The sequence below is a fragment of the Sphaeramia orbicularis genome, chromosome 7 (genome assembly GCF_902148855.1).
Source record: "Sphaeramia orbicularis chromosome 7, fSphaOr1.1, whole genome shotgun sequence".
In the NCBI taxonomy this organism is placed as follows: Eukaryota; Metazoa; Chordata; class Actinopteri; order Kurtiformes; family Apogonidae; genus Sphaeramia; species Sphaeramia orbicularis.
Genome location: NC_043963.1, coordinates 56,934,426 through 56,958,129, shown reverse-complemented (window position 1 = coordinate 56,958,129; position 23,704 = coordinate 56,934,426). Strand labels below are relative to the sequence as shown.

General features: G+C 38.4%; 1 protein-coding gene across 1 annotated transcript in view; it reads left to right on the top strand.

Annotated features, from left to right (window-relative positions):
- nphp4 (nephronophthisis 4) overlaps positions 1-23,704 on the top strand; it is a 360,146-nt gene that overhangs the window by 127,963 nt on the left and 208,479 nt on the right. Inside the window, exon 7 of the mRNA XM_030138849.1 lies at positions 12,517-12,704. Coding sequence (XP_029994709.1) covers positions 12,517-12,704 — 188 coding nt within the window. The remainder of the gene's footprint in view (positions 1-12,516; positions 12,705-23,704) is intronic.

The following is a 23,704-nucleotide window of genomic DNA, read 5'->3' as shown; positions in this document are numbered from 1 at the left end:
GTGAGGGAGAGTTTGGGTTTTCAGCGTTCAGTTCCCTCTTATTCTTGCTTATCTTTGTTTTATTCTTATACCTTCTACTTCAAATTTCTTCATTTGATGTCTTATTATGACTCCTAATTTTTATTATGTTAAACAGTGCGGGTCAGTTTCCCTGTATATTCTTTACAGGAATGTGTGTTTCAGTACCATGGACAGTGCATGACCCCAAATACCTAAAACAGTGGCTAGCCAAATTTGAATTCCATTAGTTCATATATATATATTAGTGTTCCTCTAACTTCTACCTTATTACTTTATTCTGGTACCTACAGAAAAATAACAGGAGGTTAGTAATGAGTCAGGACTCAGACTCACAATCTCATCCTGTCCGTAGAGGTGCCGCCTCTGTAACCATGGCCACGCCCACCAATGTCTCTGTCTTCTCTGCATCTTCTTTGGGACGTTCTAAAACGCTTAATATCAAAAAGCTTAATGTTGCTTAATGTCTGTCCTTCCTTCAGTCATTCATTCATTTTTCAAACTGCTTAATCCTTTGGAACACAGGTGTCAAACATGCATCCCGAGGGCCAAAACCGGCCCACCAAAGGGTCCAGTCTGGCCCCCGATGAATTTATGAAATGCAAAAATTACACTGAAGACATGAACAATCCTTTTAGTTCAGGCATAATATTGTAAAAATTACACTTATTGTGTCAGTTTGTTCATGTTATTCACATCTTCTGAAAGGATAGTTTGTAGATGGAAATCTTGTCATAATGTAAATTTTAGAGCTGCAACCGATTAATAGATTAGGTGCTTGAAGCCAATGCAAAAATTCACAATTCGATTCATGGACTGGAATTGATTGAAGGGAAATATTCTATATCAGTTTTCCTGAATTGAAGCTTCTTTGTGCGTCACAATAAGCGTCCGTGTGAAACACAACAGTGGAACCAATGTTTAACAGCAGAGAAATGAAGGAAACAAAGCTGAAGATTCAGCAGAATTGTGGGTGAAGGATTTTTTTGGATCACTTTGAGTCGATTAATTGGTTGCAGCTCAAGTAAATTTACTTTTTTCTGCTCTAAAACATGGAGAAAAGTTTGGAGTTGACATTATTTCTATATTATTCTGTTATTATTTGACTGGTTCGGTCCACTGCACATCAAATTGAGCTGAATGTGGAACTGAACGAACATGAGTTTGACAGCCCTGCTTTGGAAGATCAAATGGTTGCTGGAACCTGTCCCATCTGACTCCAGGTGGTGGTGGGCTACACCCTGGTCTACCATAATAATTTTAGTCCAGATCAACAGCAAAGCACCTTAATTTAATCTTTCTTTAAACAAGAAGTCCCTTGAGATAAATTGTCTTTTTCAAAGGAGACTTGACCAAGCTAGCTACTAAACAAAGAAAAGAAGAAGTCCGTTATGACCTTCTGTAGGAACATGGTGGGTCCGCAGAGTTAGCTCTTCCAACAAACAGTGCATCGCTAAGTAATGCTGATCTGAGGCAGGTCAGAACCGAGTATCTGATCCTGGAGTGGAAGGGGTTCGTAGACACAATCTGAATGTTCACAAAAGCATCTGAGCCTCTACAGCACAGGTGTCAAACATGTGGGGGCCCGGGGGCCAAATCTGCCCCCCCCCGCCAAAGGTTCCATTGTGGCCCTGCAGGATGAAAGTGCATAAATGAACCTGAACAGTCCAGGTGGAACAGATCCTTTTGGTTCAGGTTCCACAGACAGACCAATGTGATCTACAGTCAAAAGAACAACACAATAAACCAGAAAGAATGACAAACACACATTTACTGTGAAAAATTATGTGGAAAAAATTTGAGTGAAAAAAATCACATTACACTGTGAAAATATTTACATTTACAAAACTGTTCTTTCACAATAAAATGCAAATAAATACATAAATAAAAACACAGATGAACAACCTGAACTGTGCAGTTTGAACAATATTCTGTCTGTTCCTAAATGTTTGGTGCATTTATGGATCCACTGGATCTGCAGTTGTGTTCAGAATAACAGATGGAATATTGGAGAAACTGTTCACATTTTAGTTCAAACTCCAACATTTGAACAATATTCTGTCTGTTCCCAAATGTTTATGGAACACTGTGTGGAAATGCACATGTAGAAATAAGAAGTCCAGGCAGAACAGTGTTCCAATTGCACAAATTTTTCAAATGAAATTTCTGTTTTTTCAGGTTATTCACATCTTTGTTGTGAAATGTAAACATTTTCATACTTTAAATGTTTTTTTTTTTGTACTAAAGCTTTGATTTGTCATTATTTAATGGTTATTCAGTCGTTATTTTACTGGTGTGGCCCACTGCAGATCAAACTGGGCTGAATATGGCCCCTGAATGAAAATGAGTGTGCGCTGCTCTACAGTTGAATGAAACATGTTCAAAGTAGGAATCTTCCCCAAATGGTTAAAAACTGAAGCACGTAGCAGCACTTCCATGACCATATACAAAGGGTGTGCGTAGCATGACCAACACCCTCACAGAAGCTTTTCGAAGGCTGTCTGTTGCTATATTTAATCTATACCTGATCAATATTTCCCCTTGCACACTGTCCTTCCATGTAGCCCTTCAGAATCACAATCGGATAACTGGACTACTTCAAGGGTTTCTGCTTAATCCACTCTGGTATCAACTGTCAATGAGGACGAAAGCACCGGTGTGTGTGTGCCTTCACACAACTCAGCAGTCGTCTTCTCGTCCTTTTAGACAGAAACCATGATTAATCACAATCACTAATTTATTTCTACAAGGTTCAAGTGTTGTCATGAGGTAAGAACATGTTCTCTGTGCCTTCCAGTGAAGAATTCAGTCATTCTTTCCATCCTCCAGAGGTTTCATGGTTGATGGAAACAGCACTTTGTAACACGTAGCCTAAGAATCTCAAAAAAACACAATTATGTTAGTTAAATGGGTCATTGTTCCAGGTTTTTCTGTTCATTACACCAGAAAAAGTGACTTTGCTGATTCCTGGACAACGTCTACGTGTTTGCGAAGTACCAAAATCAGTGTCTCTTTATCTACTCAGATGCCCAGTGAAATCGGAGAGCTAGGGTAGAACCCAACCGCCAGGAGACGGGGGTTCACTTAGGTGGTAAAAGACTTACCATTTCAAGTTGGAGTTGGAGAAACAGTACAGGAGAATGAAGAAAAAAATTCACCTAAAGGCAAGGTTGAGATTTAAAAAAGGTTAGTCCAGAATCTGGTTTACTGAAGACAGCAACAGTTCACAAAAACCAAAAAGTGTGAGTTATCAGAGAAGGCAGTTTCCCACTAGTTTCCCTTTAAACACTCTATTGTCACATAGGAAGGAAGAAGAAAAAACAGAGCTCCCCTTAGTACTTTTTAGAATCTTTAGTGACTTTGGAGACTCCCATTTTTCAGTGACGTCGTTATTCGTGCACTTATTATTGGTTAATAATAATCATTGGGCAGGGCATGTCAGATATTCGTCAGTTATTCAGCATTAATTCTGAGAAAAGCTCATCACAGAAGTTCACTCAAGTTTAGCGGGCGCCCTGTACGCCTGTCAGTCAACCTTGGTTAGGCGTCTAGGCCCAAGAAAACTGTAAAAATAACTGTTCTTCTGCATAGCTTAGCCACAGTGCGTTTTAAAAAGCGTCTCTGGTTCCAACACAAAGGTTAATGTTCAACTGCATATTTTAGCCACAACACGTTCCTAGGTTCGTATTCTGTTTTTTTCTGCTCCGCTCTCTTTACCACAATTACTTTCAAAAGCTGTAAAATAATATCTTTCTCGTTGCATTTGACCTCTTTTCAAAAGTCAACATCTGCAGTTTGACCACATTCAACTGAAAATAAGATGGTCTTCGTTGCACTCGACCTTCCTCCTAAGTTCAGTACATTCAGGTTTTAACCGCAGTCACACTACTCGATACAAAGATACGAAGCACTGGTAAAAACTTATTAACCAGCATATACCAAAAATTAAAGATAAAAGTCTTCAAGTAAAAGATTAAGTAAACAACTTATAACATTACATTCCTTCTTCCTTTTTTTTTTTTTTTTTTTTTTGATTTTTTCACTTTGTTGTTTTCAGCAGCGTTTTGAAATAGCGTCAAAGCAGTTGTGCAGAAATTCAGAGTAGCTGCATGGCCCAGAGCAAAATGTACAAATTACAATCACATTCATTTCCCATCTAAAATAAACACGTCTAACAGCCTCTACCACAGCAGAGGTGGGTTGAAGCTGAAGCAGATGGGAGTTTTTCTACAGTGGTTGAACTAACATTGTTCTTTATAACAGCCGATCAAAGCCGTCAGTGGTGTCACAAAAATAAATCCAACTAATCTGACATTAGTAATAACCAACATGGTAATCTGATGAACATAGTAGTGTTACATTGTTAATAATTCTAATAATAATAATAATAATAACATTGGATTGGATTTATATTCTGCTTTTCTTCACACTCAAAGCAATTTATTCTGAATCTATTATCATTCCCTCCACAGTCACACACTGGTGGTGTTAAACCACATCTGGAGAAACAGCTGCCTCTGCGTTCCTTACACTGTAAAAAAATCTGTAATTTAACAGAATTTTCACTGTTTATTTGACAGATTTTTCCTGTATTTTTCAGATACAGGAAAATATCAATGAAATGACAAAAACAGACTGTGATTTTACATGTCAAATGGAAAAGAACAGGAAAGAACTGGAACTGTGAAGAACCAGAAAATTTACATTTTTTAAAAGAATTTTTTTTTCTTTTTTCACAGAAAAATACAGTTAAAATACATTTGCAATTGTATCATAATTTCACAAATATTTCTTTTCTATTTATGAGATTAAACTGTTAATTTAAAGTTTAATACTGTAAAAAAAAAAAAAAAAACTAGATAAAATTACTGACAATTAACGGTAACAGAAGTATTAGTTCTGTCAGTTGAACCAGACTTGTTTGTTAACTGACAAATGTCTTGTGTAATTACAGAAGGTTTCACAACAGAACTGTTGAATAAATGTATTTTTGTGAATGTATAACATGTATAAGCACTGATAAACTGTCCAAATACAGTTTTTATCAGTGGATTGGACAACTGAGTCTCACTGAAAATTATATATATATATATATATATATATATATATATATATATATATATATATATATATATATATATATATATATATATATACAGTCGTCCTCAAAATTCTTCATACCCCTGCCATTTTTGTAACTTTTTGTTTTTGTGATGAAATGAATGAGTTTTGTCCAGTTTGTTTGTGACTTATATGTGATACACAAGTGAGGAAATAAGAACTAATGATACTTGGAGAAATACTTTATTTCAGGAGTATTTTATTAGAGGATTTCTAAAAAACGCCATGTTCAAAATTATTCATACCCTAGGTTTATTAAGTCCAAAGTCTTTTCTTAATAGTCAGTAGAGTAGCCTTTGTTCTTGATAATGGTTCCTGTAAGTGTCCACAGGTTCTCTTCTGTCTCCTGTGGGGTTTTGGTCCACTCTTCCAGGACCAAAGCCTCCAGCTGGGTCCGGTTGGATGGTCTCCTACCCATCACTCTGGTCTTTAGCTCCCTCCATAGATCCTCTAAATGGTTTAGGTTAGGACTTTGACTGGGTCATGTCCTTGAACCACTACTGCACTACCTTGGTGGTATGCTTGGGGTCAGTGTCCTGCTGGGACGTCCAGTCAGGACCAAGTCACAAACAAACTTGACAAAACTCATTCATTTCATCACAAAAACAAAAAGTTACAAAAAATGGCAGGGGTATGAAGAATTTTGAGGATGACTGCACATATATATATATATATATATATATATATATATGTGTGTGTGTGTGTATATTTATTTATTTATTTATTTATAGTGAATTGGATTGTTTTAATACATGTAAATATTCTTTATTAAACATTAGATAGTCAAAAAAAAAAGGAAAAAAATGCAAAATCTCATGTAAAGTTGGGGCAAAAAACTGTATTTTGATTATTGAAAATTACCGTATTTTTATGAGATGGATATTTTCTGTTATTTAACAGTATTTTTTCGGTGCCCCTGCTGCTGGAATATTACCGTTTTGTTTTGTTTTGTTTTTTTTACAGGTTTTTTTTTTTTTTTTTTTTAAACTGTAATTATGAGGCACCCTCCCCCCACCCTTCACAGCGTGCTCCACAGCTCCACCATTTAGGATCAAGTGTGTGGGTTCAGAATTGCACTACAGATACAGATGCCCTAAGGTGGCTGCGAAAAGACAGATCCAATACCATGTCAGGACACACACAGGAAGGAAATACACAGACTTTTGGAATTAAAATGTCAACTTTCCCAGAGCTGCTCAGTAATGTCTGTGTGAAATGTTGTTATCTTCCAGTGGAACTAGGTCATGTTGGACCAAACCTCCTTTCCAAACGCCCTCAGAAATAAGTGATGTGTTTTTAATTGCCAGCCTCATGGTGTTTGTGTTTGGTTATGATTGGACCCAGATAGCTGGAGGTGTGAACCAGCCATTACTGACCTCTGTGCTCCAAGTTGGGTTTGTGCAGCTGCTTATTATCTACATAAACATTTGATTGTTACATTATTCATCTGCTGTTTTTACATTATGTGCAATATTGTACAAGTTTCATTCGTTAACTTTGGACTGTCGGCGCACTTATGCCCAGTTGGTATCACACTGTTATCTAGGATTTGTTCCATGGATTTTCACTCAGGGATGGGGTAAGGGAAGAAAGAATGGAATTAAACATATGAAACAGTGGTCATTATCCAAATGTATAGAAAGAGAAAGAGTAAACAACAACCAAAAGCATCAGGGTAAGCAACATGACGTGCAACGACATCCGCTCAATCTACAATTAAAAAAACCTTCCTCAACAAGGAGACACTCAGACGCAGACACTTTAGCACAATAAAATAATATTCTAAATGACACTTAAAATGTCCAGTTTTTGGCAGGTAGGGGACCCATGAGTCTGAAGTTCAAAAGGCAGATAAACAACATTTTGCTTCTCAAAAAACGGTGCTGGCAATAAAGTTTCCAAGTTAATAACCATGAAGAATTGTCTTAAAAAGCAGCAAATACATAAAAAAGACCTTACAGATTACAATCATGTCAACATTCTAATATTCAGACTGTGGGTGGAACCCTAAAGGCCCTTTTATGCTCACTTTACAGACATAAATAGTTACGTCCGTTTCAAACATGGTCAGATGTCACTGTCTTTATAGTTCTTAATAGTTCCATGCGTCCATTGCATTAGAATAAGCATTCGTCAATCAATCCACCAGAGGGCGCCGCTCTGAATTAACGTACTGATCAAATACCACAAAAAAAAGAGTACAATTTTTTGAGAGAAGAGGAATAAGAGCGTCAACAATAACAGGTTTTCACTAACTGACAAATGTCAACACTGCCCCCGCCGTTCCAGCTGGTGCTGCTGTGGATTCTGTTTGGGTTCACATCTGGGAGCTTCCAGAGGACGGACACAAATACAGACGTACACTGTAAAAAAAAACAAAAACAGGGAAAAAAACAGCATTATTCCGGCAGCAGTGGTGCTGAAAAAATACTGTAAAATAACAGAAAATAACCATCTCATCAAAATACGGTAATTTTCTATAATTAAAATACAGTTTTTTGCTCTAACTTTACATGAGATTCTGCATATTTTTTTTGGCTTTTTAATGTTTAATAAAGAATATTTTCATGTATTAAAACAATCCAATTCCCTATAAATATATATATAAATAATTTTCAGTGAGACTCAGTTGTCCAATCCACTGATAAAAACTGTATTTGGACAGTTTATCAGTGCTTATACATGTTATACATTCACAAAAATACATTTATTCAACAGTTTTGTTGTGAAACCTCCTGTAATTACACAAGATATTTGTCAATTAACAAACAAGTCTGGTTCAACTGACAGAACTAATACTTCTGTTACCGTTAACTGTCAGTAATTTTATCTGGTTTTATTATTATTATTATTATTTTTTTTTTTTACAGTATTAAACTTTAAATTAACAGTTTAATCTTGTAAATAGAAAAGAAATGTTTGTGAAATTACACTACATTTGCAAATTTTAACTGTATTTTTCTGTGAAAAAAGAAAAACCTTATTTTAAAAAATGTAAATTTTCTGGTTCTTCACAGTTCCAGTTTTTTCCTGTTCTTTTCCATTTGACAAAAATCACAGTCTGTTTATGTTAGTTCATTGATATTTTCCTGTATCGGAAAAATACAGGAAAAATCTGTCAAATAAACAGTGAAAATTCTGTTAAATTACAGATTTTTTTTACAGTGTAGTTCCACTGTAAGATAACATTTCAGACAGAAATTCCTCAGGAGCTTTTGTAAAGTTGACATTTTAATTCCCAAAGTCTGTGTATTTCCTTCCTGTGTGTCCTGACATGGTATTGGATCTGTCTTTTCGCAGCCACCTTAGGGCATCTGTATCTGTAGTGCACTTCTGAATCCACACACTTGATCCTAAATGGTGGAGCTGTGGAGCACGCTGTGAAGGGTGGGGGTGGGGTGGGGGGTGCCTCATAATTATGACAAACAGATCTGGCAGGGGGGGCTTTAGTCGGCGGCAGCAGTAGCACTTAGGCGAGCAGGGAGCCCGTGGATAGGCAGTGTAATTTCTACCTCTCACCCGGGCGCCATAATTATCAATCGTGTGTGTTTTCAGAGTGAATATTAATGGGTGCTGGTCTGCACAGTGGCATCAGTAGAAGATCAGACACTGTGATTGACTGGGAGGTCACACTCTGCTCTTATTAGATTCCACTTTCAGATCCTCAGCTGTGACAGCTTGTCTGCGGTTAGCGATCGGTCGTTGAATACACAATGACCGAACGCTAACCGCTTCCACACAAACACAAGCGTGGCTCTGGTGTGTGAAAGGCGCTCAGTGTTCCGTCTGGGTTCAGGAGAAATCCAGCGTTCACAGGCTCTGTGGGGCTGGGTGGTAAGTGTGTGAAAAGTTGGAATACACACTCTTCCTTACAAAGCCTCCTTTAGCTCTCCATAGGAGTCCTGGTAACCAAAATACATCGAACACACACACTTTCCACTTTGTGTAAGAACAGTACCGACAGTAAACGCTACAGAGTAGGGCTGAACATCTGAGCTTTCAGGACCATACGATACGCATCTGCGATCCCATAGATTAAAGATACGTATGTGGCATCCGAGGGTATTATCGTTAACGAAAACTAACAAAATGACCAAAACTAGAATTGAAAAAACATTTTCATTAACTGAAATAAATAAAAACTAGAATTAAAAGAAAAAAAACAAAAAACATAACTAACTGAAACTGTATTTTGTACTTATAAAACTAACTAAAACGGATAAAAATTATGGATCAAATTCCCTTCGTTTTTGTTTTTGTCAGTGACAGATTGAAATGAAATTGACTGATTTCACTCCATCAGTTTTAGGTGTTGGCACCGTACGGTACTTCACAGTCTGGTTTAGAGTCGTCTTCTGGTTCCCACTGTACCTGGAAACATGGAGACGAAAGCAGCAGAGTCCTGGATGGGATTTATGTGAATATGACCACGAAGAAGAGAAAAGAGACCACTGAACTACAACTGAACTACAACTGAACTACAACTAAACTACAACTAAACTACAACTGAACTACAACTGAACTACAACTGAACTACAACTAAACTACAACTGAACTACAACTGAACTACAACTAAACTACAACTGAACTACAACTGAACTACAACTGAACTACAACTAAACTACAACTAAACTACAGCTGAACTACAACTAAACTACAACTAAACTACAACTAAACTACAACTGAACTACAACTAAACTACAGCTGAACTACAACTAAACTACAACTAAACTACAACTGAATTACAGCTGAACTACAGCTGAACTACAACTAAACTACAACTAAACTACAACTGAACTACAACTAAACTACAACTAAACTACAACTGAACTACAACTGAACTACAACTGAACTAAAACTAAACTACAACTAAACTACAACTGAACTAAAACTAAACTACAACTAAACTACAACTAAACTACAACTGAACTACAACTAAACTACAACTGAACTACAACTAAACTACAACTAAACTACAACAGAACTACAACTGTACTACAACTGAACTACAACTGAACTACAACTAAACTACAACAGAACTACAACTAAACTACAACTAAACTACAACAGAACTACAACTGAACTACAACTAAACTACAACTGAACTACAACTAAACTACAACTAAACTACAACTGAACTACAGCTAAACTACAACTAAACTACAACTAAACTACAACTAAACTACAACTGAACTACAACTAAACTACAACTGAACTACAACTGAACTACAACTAAACTACAACTGAACTACAACTAAACTACAACTAAGCATTTAGAGAAAAACAAAAAATAATAAAAACTATCAAACCTGCTCTAAAACAAATTAAAACGAACTGAATTAGAGAAAAAAAGTCCAAACTAAATAAAACTAAACTAGAATGAAAAATCCAAAACTATTAGAACTTTGATGGTATCTCATGATGCGATGCGATACAATTCACACCCAAATCACGATACAGAGCGATTAAGCACATTCTGATTGAACACATTCATTCTGGTAAAAAAAAAAAAAAAAAAAAAAAAAAAAAAAAAATATATATATATATATATATATATATATATATATATGCAGTGCAATTCAATGAGTTTGATTATTTATTGTATATACCTAATATCTGAACCAATATTTACTTTTAAAGTCTGTGAAAAGGTTCGTTAAGCATCTGTGTGTTATTTATGCAATAAATTATATACATTTTTCAAATCAGATTTTATATTTTTGTGTGTTTTTTGTCCTTTTATGTTTTTATAGTAGGTTAAAGTGAAAAAATAATAGACAGATGATCTAGATGAAGTTGTGCTGAAAAAACAGATCCAAACATGGGTATAGTAAACATTTGTTTCTATAGTATATAAAGGCCAAATCAAAAGGACTGAAAAACAGACAGAATAGGCTCAGACCACTAAGGGTTAATATGTGAATGTTTCTGACACAGAAGGGACAGTGGGACTGTTATTATTTTATTTGTTTTTAGTTATTTTTTTTTTAAATACAACTTGGTTAAATTCTTTCAGTGTGTGTATCAGTACTTTTTGAACATTTTGAGCACAATTTCAAGAATACTGTGATAATAATGAGAACTGTGATAATTTTGGTCACAATAACCGTGATCTGACATTTTCATATGGTTCCATCCCCATTCAGCATTTATACCATTAAATAAACCTTGTTCTTTCATCTAATGCAGTGTTTTTCAACCTTGGGGTCAGGACCCCATGTGGGGTCGCCTGAAATTTCTAGTAATTGATAAAAAACAAAACAAAACAAAAAAAAACAATAAAAATATATGGTGAGTTGAGAGTGACAATCCATAACAGACATGACAAACTCTGAATCTGAAGCACTGTGGTTCTGTTTGTGTGTCACATGTTCACTGTGGTCAGTTTCAGATGCTGCAGCTCTTTCATAATTCATAGTTTCAGTTCTTGTTTGTTCAGTGTTCTTTGTCCTCCTTGTAAATCCCAGCTGGACTGACTGTTCAGATCCTGACCTTTAATCTACACCTGGATTTACTGCCTCTGTCCACAATAACAGACATTATACAGACTAAATGTCCACAATAACAGACATTATACAGACTAAATGTCCACAATAACAGACATTATACAGACTAAATGTCCACAATAACAGACATTATACAGACTAAATGTCCTCTAAAATTAATGTTTATTTGCAACATAGTACAGCAAACTATTACAGGATCAAAAACAAATTAATTTTAGCAAAAAAAGTCACTGTTTTGAATGTCTGGTGTTGCCAGAAATTTGTGCTGTTAAAATGGAGTCAGGAGCAGAAAAAGGTTGGAAACCACTCACCTAACGGCAGATGAGACTTTGTTCTACTCCCGGAGCACTTTTTACATTTGTCTTCAGATCTGAGAAGAGGCCAAGTGCTCCACTTCTTGTGAATTAAAGTCATAATGCTTATTTTATCCTTTCTCAATCAACTGTCAAATTTATAGCCACTTTAGAAGTGTGATTTACTTCTGCAAGTTTCAATACTCATTTGGATTATTGGGTTTTCACTTTTAAGTAGCCATAAAGCTGAATTACCAACTCCAGTGGGACACGAAGGAAATACACATTTGATTATTTCTTTCCTGGAACTGTCAGCGCTAAATCATTAGCTGAGATGTGATTTACTTTTGCAGGTTTTTAATGACATTTCCCACCATTAATTTTTCAAATATGCATACTACTCCAGTCCCTACATTGATTTTAAAATAAAAATATCACTTAGATTGATTTGATAATACCGAGTGTAATAAATAAACACTTGTGTATTCATTTACATGAAACCTCAGTGCATTTCTTCATAAAGTAAGTATATGTGCGACCAGTATTTTCAGAAAAATAATGCTGCCGTGTTTTGACAGGATCCCAGGGTTGGGTGTCGGTCCAGGTTGGCCTGAGGATGTCCACTTCACCTTCCAGTTCTACCGCTTTCCACCAGTCACGTCCCAGCAGCTCAAGCTCCTGACCAGTGACAAGGTTCAGCGGAAACCTAGTGATCCGCTTCCATGTGTCCTGGCCTCCATCAACAAAGACGGCACCATCAACTCTGGTAAGTGGACACAACATTGCACACTCCAGCACTGACAGAAGAACACACAGTATGAGTCCACTGGCTCTCAACCTGTTTCAGTCATGTACACCCTCTGAAACAGTTCTTCAGCCAAGTACCCCCTCACCTGTGCAAAGCATTTTCGGTTGAAAAAAACCCCTTCAAACAGAGTGCTGTGCATCAGTGTCTGATGGATTCAACTTCGGAACTCCATTTGTAGTGGTCTGTCTGTTGGCTGATGTGGTGGAGGCCTTCTGCACCGTGTCTTCAGATGGTCTGAACTCAGACAGGTTCCTCTTAAAAAAGTCCGCTGGCTTACCAACGTCACATCCATGTTTAGTCTTCAGATGGCGCTGCAGATGTGCTAGCTTCATGCTACTGTTAGCTCGTTAGTTGTTAGCTTCATGCTACTGTTAGCTCGTTAGCTGTTAGTGTCATGCTACTGTTAGCTCGTTAGCTGTTAGCTTCATGCTACTGTTAGCTCATTAGCTGTTAGCATCATGCTACTGTTAGCTCGTTAGCTGTTAGCTTCATGCTACTGTTAGCTCGTTAGCTGTTAGCTTCATGCTACTGTTAGCTCATTAGCTGTTAGTGTCATGCTACTGTTAGCTCGTTAGCTGTTAGCTTCATGCTACTGTTAGCTCGTTTGTCCCCACAGATAAAACTCAGTGCCTATGGTGGGTTGTAACTTGTGGATGTAAATCCAAATAAAACAGAATCTTCCAGAAACAGGTGGAATTTGGCCGGCTCTGCTTTGGCCTTCTTTGCCACTTGTCCCTCTGTGTTTTCAACAGAATTCCGCTTCAACCACAATTCCATTGTTTGAGTTTTCAGGGTATTGACAGGTGATGCTAGGTGGGGTATGACAGGTTGGGTGGAACCATTCTGGTCTGGGGTAGACTCTGGGTTTTAGGAGATGAAACTGAATAGAATACTGAATATAAAATTCATTTTATAAACTTCTATATTTTCCTGAAATATTTAATTTAATAATTATTTTTAAAGGATTTTGCATGGATGCTACTTTTTAGATATATTTTAAAGTCCCACGTACCCCCTGGAGAGTCTTCACGTACCCCCATTAGAGAACCACTGATCTACAGTACTTGCTCCGTCAGATCCAGGTCCAGACTTGTGTTGTATTTTCCTGCCCAATAAAAACCCGTCTGTAGCGCTTTGACAAAGGCAGCACTAGATCATTTCAAGAGGCCAATTATTTGACTGTCTGGCAAAAAGCCGTTTCTACATCTGTTCACTGTCTTGTTTGCACATCTGACACGTCCAACCGCTGAAGGAAAATCAATGTGGAAACATGTTGCATGCTTCAGAAAATGCCTGTCCATGGACTGAATGTCTGTCTGTCAGTAATCCAAACAGCAGTACCACTGTGCACTTCAGTTCCACACTGTCATTATGAGGCGCTTGTTATTTAGTTTACGGCTCTCCAGGGTTTGCATCGTACGATCTGTGGCTACAAACTGCAGTCTGCTTCCGAACCGCCGAGACACTTCTCTTTCAATCAGCAGAGCGGACGCTGATTGATGTCAAGTCTATTCATGTAGCAGCTAATGAAATGGAAGAGATATTACAGCTTCTGACAGAGCGTGATATCGAACACACAAACAACCCAACCTCCCTCCAAGCCGTCCCAGCCCCTGGTTCTTACACCTACCCACAAACATTCCACACACACACTCCAGTCCAGCGCTGTCCATATGTGCCCGTGTGTCTGGGTTTTATCCGCTGTGTGCTTCCACAGAGCCTCCTTCATTCAAACACATCCTTCCATATACTCTGGGACTGGGAGCTGCTCCACCTGTCAGCCGCTCAACTACTGAAGTCACCTTTTATCATTGAAGGGATTATGGGTTAAAGCTGTTCCACAACTCGGAGAACGTACGGAGCTTCTCTGCAGCTTCAACTGGGTCATAATGATTCTGTCAGGTACCAGTCTGGTGAAAACATTCAGGGCTGACGCTCACAGCTGTTTGAACTCTACTTTCAAACCCAGAAACTAATTTACATATTCTGCATGTATAGAGGGTCTGCACCCCCCCCCACCCCAGGCCACGCCCCTCTCAGTCAGACTGAGTGTCTTAAACCAACCTGCTCAACATGACGGAGTATAGCAGTAAACACAGCCAGAGCAAAGGACCATGGGAAATCTGAAATTAAATGAAGGACAGTTGGACTGGACATGGATCTGGACCAGCTACCAAAGAACAAGTGGTCCATGAACACTGACATGTGGACACACATGGAGGATCCAGACCTGATCCAGGGGGGAGGGGATCAGCGCTATTTGGACCTGAAACTAATATACATGGTTTCATCAGGACTGACAACCAGGGTCCAAAACTAGGACCAGAACCAGCTGATCCAAAGGCTCCAAAACTAGGGCCCAGAACCAGCTGATCCAAAGGCTCCAAAACTAGGGCCCAGAACCAGCTGATCCAAAGGGTCTAAAACTAGGGCCCAGAACCAGCTGATCCAAAGGGTCCAAAACTAGGAACCAGAACCTGCTGATCCAAAGGGTCCAAAACTAGGGCCCAGAACCAGCTGATCCAAAGGGTCTAAAACTAGGGCCCAGAACCAGCTGATCCAAAGGGCCCAAAACTAGGGCCCAGAACCAGCTGATCCAAAGGCTCCAAAACTAGGACCAGAACCAGCTGATCCAAAGGGCCCAAAACTAGTGCCCAGAACCAGCTGATCCAAAGGGCCCAAAACTAGGGCCCAGAACCAGCTGATCCAAAGGCTCCAAAACTAGGGACCAGAACCAGCTGATCCAAAGGGTCCAAAACTAGGGCCCAGAACCAGCTGATCCAAAGGCTCCAAAACTAGGGCCCAGAACCAGCTGATCCAAAGGGTCCAAAACTAGGGCCCAGAACCAGCTGATCCAAAGGGTCTAAAACTAGGGCCCAGAACCAGCTGATCCAAAGGCTCCAAAACTAGGGCCCAGAACCAGCTGATCCAAAGGGTCCAGAACTAGGACCCAGAACCAGCTGATCCAAAGGCTCCAAAACTAGGGACCAGAACCAGCTGATCCAAAGGCTCCAAAACTAGGGACCAGAACCAGCTGATCCAAAGGCTCCAAAACTAGGGCCCAGAACCAGCTGATCCAAAGGCTCCAAAACTAGGGCCCAGAACCAGCTGATCCAAAAGGTCCAAAACTAGGGCCCAGAACCAGCTGATCCAAAGGGTCCAAAACTAGGGCCCAGAACCAGCTGATCCAAAGGGTCCAGAACTAGGACCCAGAACCAGCTGATCCAGGGTCCAAAACTAGGGCCCAGAACCAGCTGATCCAAAGGCTCCAAAACTAGGACCCAGAACCAGCTGATCCAAAGGGTCTAAAACTAGGGCCCAGAACCAGCTGATCCAAAGGGTCCAGAACTAGGACCCAGAACCAGCTGATCCAAAGGTCATTTCCAGTAGACCGTGGACTGACCCCAGTGAATCTATGCATGATCTACTGGGACTGAGCAGATTTACTGAGTCTAGTTCAGATCCAGTCCTTTATCCAACACAGATACTACTGCTGTGGACCAGCAGGGGACAACTGCATTCTGGGAAATTAGCAGATTTACACCACCTGGTTTAAATGAACACATTATTCTGATCATATTATGGTTTTATTGTCGAAATATGATGACTTTAATCTCATAAACCAATGACATTTTTGTTAAATTATGAGTTTTTTTAGAACTACGACTTTATTCTCAGAACATTGTGATTCTTTTTGTATTTGACTTTATTCTCATAAAATTACAGGTTTCATCTCCATATTTTATGACTTTATACTGGTAGTGACCAGTGTTTTTGTTGCGCTCTCCGCCCGGACATTCGAGGAAGATGGTTGCCTTGTACGAGCTCGCTGCATTTTCCTCACTCGTCCAGGGTTTATTCAGCGGCCACCATTACAACAATCACCTCAACAATGCACACGTGCACAACAACTTCCTCGTAGACAATATGAATCAATCAGGCATGAAACATCAAACAAAACTGTGTATTGCTTGTTTAAAATAAAACATTTGTAAATGCATTTTTTTTTTTAAACAAAATATGTAGCGATTTAAATAACACGATTTTAAATGTAAAATTAAATTTATATAAACCCATATTTTCCCTCATCAATTAAATATAAATGTAATTATACTGGACCTGTACCAATTTATATAAAGCTGTAACAATACCTGAGAACAACCAGACGTCTTAATAACCCATTAAGAACATCTCAAAGAAATACTGTGCTTTTTAAGTTACAAAGAAATAAGGCATTTTAACCTGTCACATTTTTCTTTTCTTCTGTGGTCCTAATACTCTGTCGTAGCTTTATTCTCCAGTTCCTCCGTATTTGTAAAACTAGGTTGTCCTCAGTTTCAGTTAGTTTACTAATCATGTAGGAGCACAAGGTTCACAATCACAAAATGAGACAAAAACCAGGAAAGATCTGATCATGAAACCAAGAGCTGCACTAAGAAGGACCGTTAGCCAAAACAATAGGTCATTTCAGGTCTGATTGGACCAAAAATACAGCATCAGTGAATGTTAGCTGACACCAAACAGGATCCACAGATCTAGGTTTGGTTTCCTGGGTTTGTGGATCCATCTCCTTCTGTTTTCTTTGTCTTTGGGTGTCTGTAAACGATAGCTCCCACCGCTTTAAGAACCTGAAAATACAATCAACCAACAACAGCTCTGCCCCATTTTGGATTCAGTATTGTTCTTCAGTTTAGACCAGACCTGGGCATTGTACGGCCTGGGGGCCACATGTGGCCCGATAGCTGACCCTGACTGGCCCGCATGAGGTCATTGGCAGATTAAAAGTCAATGTGTGTGTGTGTGTGTGTGTGCCTATATATATATATATATATATATATATATATATATATATATATATATATATATATATTTCACTGTAATAGATGCAAGTAATACAACAGCAATGCTTTTATTTTGAAGAATCTGCTAAATTGTCATATTTTTGTGTGTACTTTCTGTACTTAGCATAAGGCTGATGCACTGATTGGTTTGTTGGTCAGCTAATGCTAAAAAAAGAAAGACTGATTTGGAACGCAGAGTTTTTTTACAAGACATGGACTGTAAGTATTTCTTTGCTTGTCAGAGGTAAATAAAAAGAAAAGGAACTGAGATATGCAAACAAAGGTGGCTGGATTTATTGTGTTTCATGTGAAGTTAATGTGGAGCTGGTTTTGCACATTTTCAAAAATGTTTGTGTGAATATTCATTAAACACTTGTATTCTGTGCTCCACATATTCAATGTATAGTTTCATTTACTATTTCTATAGAGATATATATTGAGCAGAGCTGCAGGAGTATTGATCTGGTCCTTAACAACTGTCAAACTTTCTCCTGTGGCCCCATAAGTAAATGAACTGCCCCCCCCCCCCGGTTTAGACAGGATTGAAGCCAGCGCTGTCACTCATCTGCCTCTGTCTGACACTCAGTGGGCGGAACCGCCCTGACTTCTGCTAGCGCTGACGTCACGTGCAGACCCTATATATGACAATGTGCAGTTGTTTTAGGAGCATTCAAATGTGTAATTCTTTACAAAAAGTGACAGGGATTCAAATTTCCAGGTGTATCTGAACACAAGCCTGAAAAAAGACAAATGTGCAAGTGTGCTCTGGTCTACCCAAAGGCGAATCCAACCAATGAGCACAAACCAGCGTTCAGATTACAGCTGTCAATACTCATTTTTACAGATCGTGATGGGGAAACCACGCACAACAGGGGAAAAACACACAAACAAAACATGTCTTTGCGTTGAGTATTTTCCTTAAAGCTCCACTGAATCCAACGGTTGGTTCCGATAGTGAAGCATGGAGGAAGGAGCAGAAAGGAGCGCTTTACCGCCTCCAGGCGTGGACGCTCTCAAGCACTGAGAAAAGGGAGAAAATAAATCAGCACCGTACCAAACATTTGACAAAAGAACACCAGGTTGTCTGTTTGTCATATAAAATGCAATTTATGTTCAGGTCACAGACATTTACTGTACAATAACCTAGAGCAAAGCCGCAGAATGGTTTCAAATGTGTAACAGAGGAAGAACGTTCAGCGTGTGACAGCGTCATGGTTAAGTACAAACTGTGAGTCACTGTGGCAGCGCTGGAATGGACTCACTCAGACTCACATCAGGACTCTTTAAAGGTTCAGTATGGAGCACAAGATCTACAGCAGGGTTCTCAAACTCCTGTTCTGTCAGGTTCCACATTCAGTCTGATCTGATCTGCAGTGGACCCAACCAGTCAAAGAAGAACAGAAGAACCCAGAAAGAATGACAACTGCACATTTATGTCTGTGTTTGAGTGAAAAAACCCCAAAACATTCAATTATGAGAATACTTTTATAACCTATCAAACAGAAAAGATGTGAATAACCTGAAAAAATGGACATTTCTTCAGTAAAATCAGTGTAATTTTCTCAGTCTTCTTCCTCCACTTCTCATTAGTCCATGTGCATTCTGGATCAGATCTCCAAAGACACTAAACACTGAGGAACAGGAAGAAAAGAGTTCAAACTGGACTGAATTTAATACAGACATTTCAGGTTGGACACATTTGTTCAGGTTAGTCACATTTTATTGGTACAGGAGAGTTTGGAAATGGAAAGAGTTTCACAATTTAATGGGATTTTTTTGCAGTTAAAACAAAGACAAAAATTTGCAGTTGTCATTATTTACAGACATAATGTCATATTATTTTTCTCCATCAAACCCAGTAGTAAATCTGCAGTGGTTCTTCTGTGTGGGTTCTTCTGCTGTTCTTATTGGACTGTAGATCAGATTGGTCTGGATGTGGAACCCACACTAAAATGAGTTCCACAGCCTGGACTGTGGAATTTAGACACTTTGGAAATTCATCCCAGGGGTGGGACTGGAACCTTTGGGGGGGCGCATTTGGGCCCTGGACGCATGTTTGACAGCCCTGCTGTACAGGGTGTCCACAAAGTCTCTTTACAATGAAAAAAGATTACAAAAGTAATTGAGATACCTTAATCTGATTTGTTCAAAGTAAAGTTTTTAATTCCATTGTGGGATCATGTGCAATCAAATCATTGGTCCATTTTTCTTCAATAACAGACTAATTAGTGCAAATGTTTGCCTTAACCTTTAGACTGAACATGTGTGACCAAAACTGGACGACCTTCAACCACCCATCATTTTCCAGGCGGTGCTCCACCACACTGGGCTCTGCATGTCGGTGGGTTCCCAAATCCAACATTTACACACCAGTGGATTAGAAGGGACGGCCCAGTTCCCTGGATACCTCGTTCACCAGATATCACTGCCCTGGATTTTTTTCTGAGGGATTATGTTAAAGATATTGTGTATCGAACAAAGACACGGGACGTCAACAACCTGACTTAACCCTTTCATGTATGAATTATGAGAACCTCAGTCGAGATTTTGTCCTGAGTGTTTTTATTCCTCTTTAGGCATGAAAAAATAATGCAATTGATTTTTTTAAATAAACCTGTTCTTTCATGAAGGTAGATTTGTTTCTTTATTGCTTTAACTAAAAAAAAATAAATCAATTTAAAAAAAGTGTTTGAATGCAAAAAAAAAAAAAAAAAAAAAACGATCCAAAAAAATTGCATTTGAACACATTTTTTCTTTGATTGAAGTGATTTATTTATTTATTTATTTTTTTAACAGATTTTTTTTTTTTTTTTTAATGAAAGTATTTTTTTTTTGGTTAAAGCAATAAAGAAACACATCTACCTTCATGATTTTTTGTGGAGTTCCAAAAATGTCCACTCCGCTGGACACCATGTGTTTAAATTTTGAATATGTGATCTACAAAATCCAAACATTTTTAATGCAGCTAGTCCGATGTTTTCTCACATTTTATCATACGCACAATTTTTATTAGCAATTGATTTCCACTCAAACCTGTCAGTGCAGATCAGGTTTATCTAGAACAGTTCAGTTCCAGTACTGGTCTGAATGTCAGTGTATTATTATGGGATGGTGCATTAGTGTCCACTGTGTTGGCTGATATGGAACTGAAACAACCAAAGCCATGAATATACAAGAGAACAGCTGCAGAAGAACTGACCACTGGACTGACCACTGGACTGACCACTGGAATGACCACTGTGCATGAAAGGGTTAAAATATCACTGATGTCAATGATGAGGTTATGATACAGCCAACATGGAAACAAATCCAGTACCATCGCAATATGTACTTTGTGCAAATTTTGGTGTTAATATAGAGGTGTTTAAAATGAGGCAAAAAAACTTCAATATCTACTTTTCATTTTGTAATCATTTGCACAGATTTGTCCATTCATTTGCTATTGTAAGAAATTTGTTCAGTTGTAAAGAGACTTTATGAACACACCTGCGTATTTATCAGTGTTTTTTTTAGTCCCAGTGGACCAGATCCCTCAGAGGTCTTGGTACCGACGTAACGGTAGACATAAATAACTCATTATGAAGTAATGAAAACACAGTTACTATTTTCAGATGAAAATTAGATCGATAACCTAATTATGAAAATGATATTCCATTTCTGAAGCTTTAGTCACTCCCTTCAATCACTGGACATTTAATATGGAAAAGGTCAGCAGGGCCAAGAAGGGTCGTGTTGGGTGACCCATTTATGGTTCACTTATGCCGCGTTTCCACTACGAGGAACCGGTTCCACTCTGGTACCAGGTCCTATTCCAGACCCTTTCCACTCTGGTACCAGGTCCTATTCCAGACCCCTTCCACTCTGGTACCAGGTCCTATTCCAGACCCTTTCCACTCTGGTACCAGGTCCTATTCCAGACCCCTTCCACTCTGGTACCAGGTCCTATTCCAGACCCTTTCCACTCTGGTACCAGGTTCTATTCCAGACCCTTTCCACTCTGGTACCAGGTCCTATTCCAGACCCCTTCCACTCTGGTACCAGGTCCTATTCCAGACCCTTTCCATTCCAGGGTACTACCCACTTTACAGTACCTGGTTGTCATAGCTAGGGCTGTTAGAAAATATTGCTTCTGCAATATATAGCGATATTTCATTTCACAATACTGCATCAATATTAAAAACTACTGTATTGATATTTTCAGTTATTTATTTAAATGCAGATATTGTGGAGGTTCATTTGAGTTTTTTTGGTTTTCTTTATTGTTTATATTTTATTTATTATTATTTAACAGTGTTTTATTAAATAAGCACTGTTTTCTGTCTGAGAGGCAGATGTTGGTTCCTTTGTTGGATTGAACTCCAATCCTGTTCTGATGTTAGTTGTGAACTAATAGAATCTGAACATTTGAACAGGATCTGAAACTGGAATGTCTGGAAAACACAATTTCAGCTTTAACACAGTTGGAACATTTGCTGATAGAACATTAGATCCTGTTGGGATCAAATAAACATGTGTTTAGGATTTGTGCAGATTTCTGCTGGAATTCAATTCTTCAAGGAAAAAAATCATTTTAAAAAAAGAAACAAAAAATTGCCTTTTTAACAGTATCATATATGGTGATATATCGTATGGTGATCCTAGTATTGTGATTTGTGTGGTATCTGCAGATTCTTCCTGATACACAGCCCTAGTCATAGCGATGCGGTGCGTTCCTTCTGTGTGCTCTGCTCACAGTTGCTGATAAACTCACTGGTTGCCTGTTGTCTGGTCAAACTCCTGCTGAATGTTTGCGTCTGAACCTCCTGGACAAACCATGGTGTAGTTTTACAGACTGTCATCATGTGGATTCACCTACTGACAGATTTACTGGAAAAGGGCGGGGCACACACACCACTGACCAATCAGAGCTCTGCAGTGTTTACACAGTGTCACCTTTAGGATCTGGTCCCCAGTCCTGGAACCTCAGAGGAGGAGGTACCAAAAAACTAGTACCAGGTACCAGAGTCCAAAAAACTAGTACCAGGTACCAGAGTCCAAAAAACTAGTACCAGGTACCAAGATTATTATCGTTAACGAAAACTAACGAAACAACGAAAACTGGAATTGTAAAAACATTTTCATTAACAAATAAATAAAAACTATAATTAAAAGAAAAAAAACCAGAACTAACTGAAACTGTATTGTGTGTTTACTAAACTAACTAAAACGGAGACAAATTCTGGATCAAATTCCCTTGGTTTTGGTCTTTGTCAATGTCAGATTGATGTTCAATGGATTTCTTTGTCTCTCTCAGTTTTCTGTGCTGTCTCCATACGACACTTTTTGCTCCGTCACTTGTGTTCACTTGTGGTTTCCAGTCGTCTTCTGGTCCCCACTCTACCTGGAAACATGGAGACTAAAGCAGCAGAGTCCTGTCTGGGATTGATTTGAATAGGAGCACAGAGAAGAAGAGAAAAGAGACCACTGAACTACAACTGAACTACAACTGAACTACAACTGAACTACAACTAAACTACAACTGAACTACAACTAAACTACAGCTAAACTACAACTGAACTACAACTGAACTACAACTGAACTACAACTGAACTAAAACTAAACTACAACTGAACTACAACTGAACTACAACTAAACTACAACTGAACTACAACTGAACTACAACTGAACTAAAACTAAACTACAACTGAACTACAACTGAACTACAACTGAACTACAACTGAACTACAACTGAACTACAACTAAACTACAACTGAACTACAACTAAACTACAGCTAAACTACAACTGAACTACAACTGAACTACAACTGAACTACAACTGAACTAAAACTAAACTACAACTGAACTACAACTGAACTACAACTAAACTACAACTGAACTACAACTGAACTACAACTGAACTAAAACTAAACTACAACTGAACTACAACTGAACTACAACTAAACTACAACTGAACTACAACTGAACTACAACTGAACTACAACTAAACTACAACTGAACTACAACTGAACTACAACTAAACTACAACTGAACTACAACTAAACTAAACTACAGCTAAACTACAACTAAACTACAACTGAACTAGAACTGAACTACAGCTAAACTACAGCTAAACTACAA